Source organism: Pygoscelis adeliae, unplaced genomic scaffold (genome assembly GCF_000699105.1).
Source record: "Pygoscelis adeliae isolate BGI_AS28 unplaced genomic scaffold, ASM69910v1 Scaffold79, whole genome shotgun sequence".
Classification (NCBI taxonomy): Eukaryota; Metazoa; Chordata; class Aves; order Sphenisciformes; family Spheniscidae; genus Pygoscelis; species Pygoscelis adeliae.
The window spans coordinates 2,632,597-2,643,954 of NW_008825532.1; the positions used below are offsets into that span (position 1 = coordinate 2,632,597).

The window sequence follows — 11,358 nt, forward strand, 5'->3', positions numbered from 1 at the left end:
CAGGGCTGGTGCGGGAGCTGCTGAGCGAGGAGGCCCCGTCCCGCATCGCCGCCCTCACCGAGGAGCTCTTCCAGGCGGCGAGGAGCATCTCTGAGGCGGGTGGGAGCGCGGCTGAGGTAGAGCCTCCCGGCTCGACGCCTCCCTCCAGCCCGCCTGAAGGGATGGGGGTTACACGTGCTTCACGCCACGCAGCAGCGCTCGCCCGGGTGGGTGGCCGCCGTTCCTGCAGCCCCGCGAGCACCTGCTCTTGCTTCCCATCTTTGCGGTGAAGTGAAACGTTTAGCTCTGACGCTGTTGGGATTTTAAAAAAAACAGTTTATTTTTTCATCTTTTGACCCAATAGCGTGGAAGTCCAAAATAAAGCGGAAAATGTTGCATTTAAAAAGTCAATGCAAAATGCTGATCCTAAATGTAAAAGTGTGCATCATAATGGGAGAAGTTACTGGTATCTTAGTGATCGTAAGGTTTTTATTATTTCAGTTTTCTAATCGTATCTGATTGTAATTTCAAGTAAAAATGCAAGCATAGAGCGCTGATGCATTGAGTGGTACTGGGTCAGAGGAGAGGTCCTTCTCATCCTGTGTGTGGATTCCGATGATAGCAGATACTTGAGGAAGAAGAAAACAAGCAAGCATGTCATTTTAACTGGTAAACCCAGTACCTAATATTAGAGTGGGGAGTACTCATTTTCATACATTATAAAAGTGAATTAGGTTGTTTATATTGTCTTTAATTTTAGTTTTTTTTCCTTCTGTGTATTTCTTCTAGAGGAGTACTTAGAAAGTAGTAAATGTCTACTTTAAAAGGCCTTTTTCAAAAAGAAGTCCGATGACTAATACATGAATCTGGAATAAAAACAAGACCAGCTGAGATATTGTCCAACCTTTTCCTCCAAAATTATATTTTGAAGGGAGATTGAACTCATAGTGATTATCATCTAAGGAAGACTGATTTTGAAAGTCCTAATTTGTGACAAGGAGCAAAATAGGTTAGCAAGTGTCACAACAGAAAGTACACTTAGTGCAGTCTGTAAAGAAATACAGGAGCATAGAACTAGTATCCTTCAGTTCTTCCTGAATCAGTTGGGCTAAATTATTTTTAAAGGAGAAATCATTAATTTGTAATCTGATCTCTTCAATAAGAGGGATCGTAAAATGTCTCCTAGTTAGGCAAGAATGTATTTGTAGGCAAGATCTGCCATGGAAACGGATTTGAAGTGATGGAAAGTGCAACCCTTCAAGGTGGGTTGTTAAAGGAGCTTATTGCCTTTATGTAGGACTGCATCATCTTTTTAACAAGAGTATATAGTCAGTTGCCTTTGTTCTTTGTTTGCTAATATCAGAAGTTTCCCGATGTAGGTATTTAGAATAATTAAACTACTTAGGTTTTTTTTTTGATAGGCAAAAGAGGTGAAGCCTTACTATAAATATGTTTTCAAACCTGATACAATTCTTACAGCTCTTTTCCAATCCCTTCAAATTTTTTAACATCTGTTTAAAATGTACATAATGTATTCTGAAAACTGCCAGTGAATCAGTTGTATTTTGGACATGGTGATGTGCTATTGCACAAATTTTGTATCTGAGTGTTTGTGGGAAAACTTCATCCCAGATGGACAGGGTAAGTGAGGTCATGTTTTGTTAAGTTTGGAAAAGGACTTGATAGAAACATACATTAAGACATTTCGGTAATATGACAGATTAATGGGATTTGTTTAGAAACATATTTGAATGTTTTTAAAGTCCACCACTTCACTTACAGAATTTGCTATTATGCATAATTTCAAATTGGAGCTGAACGCACTGATGGATGATGTGACATATATGTGCTATTGGTCATATGATTAATTAGTTCTTTCTAGTTTCAGGTCTTGTCAGCCTTGGATTTCCACAGTCATGTTCTTTCTTACCTTGCTTCATCTTAGAAGTGCTCTCGTGTTTAGAAGATGTGAAATAGTCTTTTATAAGACTGAACATATCTTATGAAATACACTTATGAAAAGAGCATGTGCTTCCTGCCAGCTGCTTCTAATTCTTCTGAAACAATGGATCTATAGAAAAGAATGATCCATATTTTTAGCTGAAGAAATGCTATGTGGTCCATTCAGCATGCCTGTTTTCAGGTCACTATCCCAGATCTCCCTGTGGGATCATGTAACAGTTTCATGGAAAACTCACACCTTTGACTCCAACATAAAAGGAAGTTGCAGAAACCTGTGGACACGTCATTACTGTGATACACATGAAAGATGGTTTCTTTTCCAGTAGTAAATTTCAATATGACCCAACTCCAGGACAAAATTAAATCTAATGGAATTCTCTCCTACTCAGGTTGAAGAGGGTGCAATAAGCCTGTGGAACTGGGCTGTGACCAAACACATGGGTTCTGTTGTCAATGATGAGCAAAGAGCTAAACGTACGTATGTGTTCCATGCCTTCCTAAATGTGTTCTGTGTGCTGTAGCACAAAAAGGAAAAACTCCGTGCTGACAGGCATGTATGTAGCGCTCTAGATTTGTTTGGATCTTTGCAGATAGGATGTAGACAGAGGAAAATATACAGGTGGGCTTGTATAAACAGTTCAGGAAGGAGCATCCTGGTGTAATAGTGATCTCCTTGTGACACAGAATCAGTGTAGACATTCTTATCACTCTTTAGCCAGAGCATCAGTAAAGAGATGATGTGACCAAAGGAAGCTGTAATTTGCCTTCTAATGCTATGGATTTAATCTAAAATGTATGGAAATAATATAGATATAAAATCTAGACTGTTGGTCACTTAATTTATATCAAGTGAGATAGTTATGTTAAAGAAACTATCTCATCAATGTTTACGTACAGAAAACCTCTAAATCCTCTTTTTACTTCTCTGCTTTAGCCAGGTACACAGCTGGTGGGTTTGCTTGGAGCCAGGGGCAGGGCTGGGGGAAAGGAGAAGTGAGCTTTTGGTCTTTTCCCTCAGGCTGTTCTTTATGTGGTTCTGCAAGATAGCAATATCTGGCCTACATTTTTGTCTTGAGGGATTATAGTAAAAATTATGTATAATCTGCATCATATAAATTATATCAGGTAAAGGGAAAAGGGTAAGTTTACACAAAATAAGTAGTAATTGTAGAGCGTAATGTTCTCAGATCTTGTATTACAGCTGAAGGGCCAGGGAGAGGCTATTTTAAATACATTAAGTGGTGTCTTTTCCATCCCTGATGGAAAGGCTGATGGAAGGCCTGAAAATATTTTTGCTTTTTACTTTGAAAATGTAAAGATTATTAAACTTCATTTCCCTATTTTGCTGAAGGCTATTTTGAGGCTCTCAAGACATGTTACTGTAAGCACCTGCAATGTAATTAAGTCTTTGAATACCATGTATTTAACTGAAACTCTCTCTAAAGTGTTTAATAGGTATTTTGATGAGAATATTTTTTTTTCTTACTGTCTAAAAAGCAGTTTTAAGCAGCTTGGCTAAAATTCAAACTGCTTTGACTCCTGAAGCTTTCAAATTTTTCTCTTGTAATTTAAAATGCCAAGCAGTCTTTCAGATATGGCAGATATGACTTTAAAAAAAAAAAAAGAGAAAAGGGAACTTATGAATGTCTGCACTGTTTTCTTGCAGTACGGTTTGTTGCTTGCAGACTGGTGTGCCTTTGTGAAGGCAGTGATCCTCTGGAGGGAACTATTCGAAGACAGATTTTGGTAAGGCTAATGGTGGGTGAGCAATAAAGTACAGTTGATCACCAAGGGAAACCTTCAAACCCTATTATGGTTGCTTTGGAAAGGGAGTGAAATGTACCTGTAGTCTGGGGAATATACACGCTGAAGGGGGACCTGTATTATCACAGAGATACCTTGCTGAGCCAGTGCAGTTAGGAATTTCTGGATAGTGTGGTTAGCATCACATCTTTGTCATATGGTAAAATGTTATATGAGCAGCATATTCATTTATTTCAGTATCTTACAATATTGCCTAGTAGGGCACCATAAGTCTTATGCTGCCTCTAAGTGTTAAGGACTTCATTCAGACGTGAGAGGTGCTTGTCAGAAATCGAAGAGCTGAAATACCCCTCCTACGCTAGATATGTGCATCAACAAGATGAGAACTAACATTGCCTTTCTTGAAAGTGACTATATTTTCACAAAGCACTTAACATTTTCTCCTTCAGATGTCTATGAAAACTGGGAAAGGATGGATAGATATTGGAAAAGCTGATCTTGCCGATGGATTTCTAGAGATTGCCATGAGTGTAAGTTCTCTTCCAGTCTTAATTTCTTATAAACACACCTATTTGTAAGTTCCATGGGTGATGCCTATGCTTTGTTTTCCAGAGTATAGAAAAACTGTATGCGAAGTTACTTAAGGGGAGTGATGGTGAAGCAGATATTCATGTGCACAAAGCTGATGTGGAGAAGAACCTCTTCAAAGTACTCTCTTATCAGGCTGAATCAGTATGTGTTCTTCCCAGTTTTCCTTATAAGTCACTACGGGTATAGAGGGAAACTCTGGCCCAGTTATTAGATGTATGAATGCTTGGTATTGAAGACTTGCTGAGGGATATATTTCCTTCACTTAGATGTAAGATAGCAGATCTTCTGTTCACATTCAGTGTTGCAATCATTTAATGATTTTTAATTTGCCTAATTTATCGCCGTCATTTCTGCTGTGGTGTTTATATCTTCTAATTCAGATTTGTTGCTCTATGATTTGTCTAGCATGGCTGTTTATAAAACAAACAGCTGCCTTTCTGAATCATAAATGTGTCAGTTCCAAAGGTGTCCTGTGCTTGACTGAAGAAGGGGATAGGACTGGTGTAGGGCCTGGGTCCCCCAAACTGCATTCGTGTAACATGTACACAGCAAGACTAGTCACTTTGGGACGCCTATCGTACTGTGCTAGTATTTGCAGCTAGGGTGATTGAAAGTATATAAAGGTAGTATTCAACATGGCTGCAGATAGCCAAGGTTCGTATCTAACAAGTAGATATTATAAGTCACATGTGCAAAGTCTTCTGTAACTTACAACTTTCATGACTGCAAACTCATGAACATCATCAAAGCTATTAATATTATATGCCATCAGAGAGAGATCTTCCTATACGTGAATACCCTCTCTTCCATGACCTCATACATGCTGCTTTCCACATATAAAGGCTTTAAACAGTGAGAGAATCAGTATAAAATTACAAGATCTGGAAATAGTGAGTTCCATGACATTTGATATTTTCTTTAAAGTCTCAACCTCTGGCATCATACAATGAGGTAAGAATCATGGTGATAATTATTAAAAAAAGCCTAGCACAATATGAGAGAAGTCTGAAAAAGTGCTAAAGGTTTTCTAGGGGATCAATAACACAAATTACAATAATTTGAAGCATGTAATTTAGAAATTCTAAGTTTTGTGAGGCATTGTTGTGCCTGACTGAAGTTTCTGAGTACTTTATCAATGCTGTAGAGTATTACAGACATACGAGTGTAAATATGAGAAAATGTAGTTGCCTGCATTTGTTGATAACCCCACTGACCTCGGTGTCTAGAAGGGGAGTACTATCTCCAAAATTCTCAAGGACTTCCCTAAACAGGCCAGAGCAGTGGCCAAAATGTCTAATTTGATTATAGAGACAAAAGAGGACCTTAAATTATTGGAGAGGTGGTTTAAGGTTTGCTGAACTGTTGTATCATCTTAACAGCTGAATGAACTTGTCCCATGCACCTGGCCTTTTCACACTACCTAAGGACTGCAGTGTTTTTCTGGGTGTCTTTATCATCTGATATCATACATAGAAATATACAGAATTATATAAGAATATACAGTACTATAAGCACAGATATTTAATCCCAAACCTAGCTTTACTGAATGTGAAAAACCCAAGTCCTATTTTAGGGAATCAGTCTTTTAATGAATTTTAAAGACAAGTTGCTCACTAGCTGTTGGCATGCTCTACTGCTTTCTTAGGCAGTTGCTCAAGGGGATTTTCAGAAAGCGGTGATGTGTGTGCAGCGCTGCAAAGATATGTTGATGAAGTTGCCAAAAGAGGTAAGTGAAATCATCCCTTCTTTATCATTCCAAACTTTGAAAATCTGCTTTCCTCTCTATATGTTAAAGAATGACATATGCCATATAACATTTGAATAAGTACTCTGAACTGTGTATCTCTTCTGTGGTTGGTTGCTTCTTTGAGATTTTCTTACTAAAAACTTTGCATGAAAACAGCATTTTTTTTCTCAAAGTTCTTTTTTTTTCTTGTTTCTCATAGTTTTATCATTCGAAATAGAATGATAAACTCTTCCTAAAGAATGAGAGAAGACAAATCGGCAAGCAAAGCAAAAAGATTTCTAAATTGAATATACCACCTATTCTACAGAACCAGCTGCATTTTACATCTTGATCTTGTATATTGCTTCTTCACTTGTGCCACGTGAACTTTTGTCTGGAGACAGATGGGACAAGAGAAGAGCTGAGTTACTAAGTTTTTGATATACAAGTCTATCACTACCCTCAGTACTAATCTTCATCTTCATGAAGCTGTAGAGCTATGAATGGAGGTTTCCCATTGCACTAAACAGTGTGTTTTGTAATGCTTGTGTCACAGAACAATGTTCAAAGAAAACAAACTCTAGCATATGCTGACTAGTTCTTTGTTTGCAAAGATGAAAGTCTAATGTGTTTATATCGGAATAGACTTCCCCACCTTTATTTTTATTTGCTTACTTTAATGTTTTCCCAATATTTAGGAAACATTTTGTTCCTGTCTCTGTGGTACAGGTAATAAAATTCAAAGGGGTAGATGTGAATTCTGAAAGGGAAATATGGTTGGAGTTTAATTGGGTTTTTAACCAATTAAGCTCCAACCAATTTTAAATTGGTTTTTGTGATCTGCAGGCCTTGTTCAATGCATCTGAGTGACTAAGTCAGTTGCAGGGGTCTAGCTCTGATTTGAATCATAAGAGCAGAGCTTCTCACTGTGAACTGTTGAAAGTGTTCTCTGGGATCTTTGCATTACTGTTCCTCATTTCATTTTAAATGAATTTCATGCTTTCCGCTTAAACTCCTCTTTTGAATAATATTAAACTTCTCATGGTGAATGCTCTTCACAAACCAGGAGCACTGATGCAGACAAGGAAAAGTTTTCTGATGATGAGAGATGCAATTTACTTCTGGTTTAAAGAGTGGTATTTAAAGAATGAGAAGAAAGGAAAGAGCTAGTGATTGTCTTCAAAACTTTTGGACTGCTAGGTAGCCATCAGTCCTTAACTCTTTCAGGCTCCCATTGTACCAGAGAGCGCTTGCAGAGTATCGCAAGGAGATTATTGTGTTATGGTAATGTATGGTACTGCAGATCTGCTGGAGAGGATTTGCAGCTTGTGGATCATCTATGAACCATAACTGGGAACTCTTGCCTTACAGGGTGAAATGCCAGAATTGTTCCAAACACTTGTTGTTCAGAGAGGTGCCAGGTTTACGGGGATATTTAGTGTTGTGCTTGACGCCTGGAACACAGTAGTTCACTGAAACAGTATTTTAATTATCCTTTGAAATACACCGTTTCCAAGCATGCAAGTAAATGACTGGGGTATGCCACGGTATGCCTACAGCGTTATGCTAAACACTTTGCATGAAACCCTCTCAATACAGTAAACTTTCTGTTCTGGAAAGAAAATGTTCACAAATGAACTTATGAAAAGTAAGGGTTTCACATCTGAGAGTGATCAGGGTTTTTTGTTCATGCATACTGAATCTGTGCTTTTGTCTCTGGATTGCAATGAGATAAACAATAATTTTGAAGCAAGACGTGCTACCTCTCATTCTTGCCTGAGGATTTGAAATCTGTAGTCCTTTGCAAGAAACATTTGTACTTGGAAAAGAAAGTTACTGCAGAGGCAAAATGGATGTAAATATTGGCAGCCTGTTAGCATATAAAATGACTTTTCTGTCTCTTCTTTGGACAACATATGACAGCTGCGAATCATTTCAAAGGAAAGACAGGTTGTTACTAACAGACATTGTCAGGTCTGACTGATAAAACAGAAAGCAAGAGTGCTCTGAATAACCAAGCATTCAAAAACAGTTTTCTCCTAAAACTTGTAATGTGGATGATCCTTTTTTAACCCCAAAGAGACATGCTGGGAAGAAGCCTACCATGGAAGAGGTAGAGTCCTCTTCACTTAACTATGTAAAAGTTTTCTGTCATTTTTAAGAGTGAAGTTATAATATTCTAGTTTTTCCTCTCAAGTTTTAATTTTTGTTTACTTTACACAGTTCTAGTGCTTTCAGTGTGATTTCTTGAGGAACTATTCTACCTCATGTTTTTCAAGAATCCTGCTGTTCTGCATGTCCTGATCTGGTTAATGATGCTTCACTTTCCCACACAATTAATGATTCCATTTTAGTCATGTTCAATATCCCCTTGTATAAGGTCAGAAGTGATAACAGTGGATATATCTTTAAAGTAAAATGCATTTTAAAGAACCTGAGACTGGAGTGCCATAGATCTAATGATGTTTCTACAAGAACATTATAGAAGCAGGAGTCTTTTATTGCAGACCTGTTACCTGTCAATCCTCTGTTACAATTTCGGAGTGGAAACCTATGAACGGAAGAGGTATGAACAGAGCTCCTTCTGGCTCAGGTAATGTGCAAAGGCAAACAAAATAAAATCCTGCTTTTGAGATGTAAAAATATGTGTGAAGGAGAGGGGGGAGCAAGGGAAAGTAGAGGTTTAATTAAAACTGTGAGAATACAAGATTTTAGCTGAACCAAATTAGCTGAGCAGATACTTAGTGACTGTCTTACTCTGTTGCCTAACATTTATGTCTGCTTTCCACGTCGATTTTCATGAAAATCTTCTTTCCATGGTTCTCGTCAATTCTCTCCCTAACACATCTTCCAAAGAGATTATTTTTATGAAGACGCTGTTCCCAGTTCTTCTGCCATTCATAAATGATAGTGAAGGGATTTGAAAGCTTTGGAAAAGAGTAGACAAATTCTTCTGACCGGTTTTGAATGGATTTGTTTTAAACAGTATTTGAATTTCTCATAAAGGAGGTGTTTCATTGAGAGCAAGTCCTTGACTGATGAAAGACACAAGCGTCAAGGTGAAAAAGGAATACTTACAGATGGTTTGGATAGGATCCAAATAAGTAATGTGTTACTACTAAGGAAGAAAAAATGTAGGCTATTGGGAAAGAGCATCCTCATGCCAATGTCACAGCCTCAGCTCAGAAAACTTGTTTTTATTTCTTCTTGTTCTTTTTCTTTTAAATAGTCAGAAGAAAATGAATAGCAAAATACCAAATTCAAAATAGTTATGGTCACATATGTTGTCAAAGAGGATTTGTAGAAATGCTTAGAATTAATTACAGCTGCTGCTTTGGAGATTATTTTATATTTTATTCTTGTGGAAGATTAAATACCAAGTCCTGATGACAAAATTTGAGGAGGAAATAAACCTTTGCGAAGTGCAAATAATTATCTGGAGAAAGAGATGTAGCTCCATCTAGTGGGTTAAGATTTCCCTGTACTGAGAATATATTAGATTAGGAAACAAATGTACAGTTATTGTTTTTCTTTCTAACTTCTTACTTCACAGCATTTGCAATCAGCTCTGGTTTGGTGGAATTGTCACTGCGTTTTCTCCTGGGTGGTCCTTTGTGCTGTCATTTAACTTTTAGAAAAAGAATGGGGAATCATGACTCCCAGGTTCTGTTTCTGTCTCTGCTATTGATTTGCTGTGATCTTGAGACCAGGTCATGTATAACTTTTGTGTATGACTATATTATATGTCGGGTGAGAATGAGAACACTTGCTTCTTCAAAACCCCTATGGTTAAAACTGATAAAGCCTACTGAAATGTTTGAATAGAAGATGTTACAGAAGGTGGTGCAACAGGTTGAAGAAAGTGACAGAGTACAAGTTTTAATGTGAAGATTTAGAAGGAAACCAAAATTTTCTGTTTTCTAGTAAGAGTGAGTACTGAGATAAGTTTGTGTGATAATATATGGTTTCCAGCTGGTTAAGAAGTGGAAAAGGATGGGAATGCTGCACGTATCAGAAGACTGGCTGAATTTATCTCTGTCATCACATTTAATTCTAACTATCACTTATCCTTGATAGCCAGAGTTACGACATTGGAAAGATGGACATGAAATATTCTGTTGGCAAAGAAATGCAGGTAAGAAATAGAGAAATTGCTGTTTACAAATAGGAGGATTTTGTTAACCTGACTCCACTGTATCATCTGCCTCTGCTGTGCCAAACCTGACCAGTGATTCTTTGGCCTCCTCTTTAGTACTGTCTGCTATGAAGTTTGGCAAAGTTGCAAGTTCAGTTGCTATGAGTGTCAGTCTGAGAGTTCAGTCACTGATGGGTGCCCTTAAATCACATTTCAATCTACTGTTTCACAAAAATTAAATTGTAGAAAGTAAGGCTGAAGTAGACCCTGAAAGGTCATCTCTTCTTCCTTTCCCCCTCTTCTTTCAAGGCATCATCAGTTACATCTGTGTCATTTCTGATGGATGTTTGTCTGTCTCATTCATAAGCCTATTACTCCTTTTACTACCCACAGTGGATATGGAAAAGATGTTAATCTCTTCCTCTTCCTATAAATCACTTATATATTTGAAGGCCATTATAATGTATGTCTTTGTGTTGGTTTTTTTTCTCTCAGTGAAGTTTGTACCTCCTATTCCTTCAATTTCTTCTTTCATTCTGTTTTTTCCAGATCTCTGATTTTCCTTGCTACCCTTCTGTTTTCCTCTGAACTCTAGTTGATTCATGTCCTGTGTGAATTGCAGTGCTGAGGACTGGATGCGTTTCAGAACTCAGCAATCACTTTATATGTCTGATACCAGGCAGGCATTCTTTTCACTCAAAGAGCTTTTATTTTTCATAACCTTAAATTTTAAGTCTTTTGTATTCATATGTATGTTCATGTGTGGCTATTTTTTTTTCCTGCTCTTCAGATGGCATTTAAACTTCCAGTTTGTTTTTTCTTTCCAGGCTAAAGTGCTGCGATTGTTAGCTACAACCTATTTTGAGTGGGATTGCAATCTGTATCTTGACAAGGCATTGAAAGCTATAAGCTTGGCAAATCAGGTAGTAATGTGTTACTGTATTTATGGTGTGCAATAGTTGAAACTCAAGCATTTAGTAACATCATAATATGGACCACATTAATCACTGGTATGTTATCCTTGACATCAGATGGAGGTGTGTTTGCTTTGCTTTGGTTTTCATACTCATAAGTATGTTTTGGTGTTCCCAGCTTTTTTATAGTATATATAGTGTATAATATAGTATATATACTATATTATATATTTATAATACTTCTTTGTGTGTAGATGTAGAGCTGTCTTGCTGTCTCATATCTATTA

At 37.5% G+C, this 11,358-nt stretch overlaps 1 protein-coding gene across 1 annotated transcript in view; it reads left to right on the forward strand.

The window, feature by feature from the left end:
• The window catches only part of TEX11 (testis expressed 11), a 34,676-nt gene that overhangs the window by 785 nt on the left and 22,533 nt on the right, over positions 1-11,358 (forward strand). Inside the window, exons 2-10 of the mRNA XM_009331751.1 lie at positions 4-116; positions 2,331-2,415; positions 3,608-3,687; positions 4,155-4,235; positions 4,318-4,437; positions 5,942-6,022; positions 8,530-8,615; positions 10,100-10,157; positions 10,985-11,080. Of these exons, the coding sequence (XP_009330026.1) occupies positions 4-116; positions 2,331-2,415; positions 3,608-3,687; positions 4,155-4,235; positions 4,318-4,437; positions 5,942-6,022; positions 8,530-8,615; positions 10,100-10,157; positions 10,985-11,080 (800 nt within the window). The remainder of the gene's footprint in view (positions 1-3; positions 117-2,330; positions 2,416-3,607; positions 3,688-4,154; positions 4,236-4,317; positions 4,438-5,941; positions 6,023-8,529; positions 8,616-10,099; positions 10,158-10,984; positions 11,081-11,358) is intronic.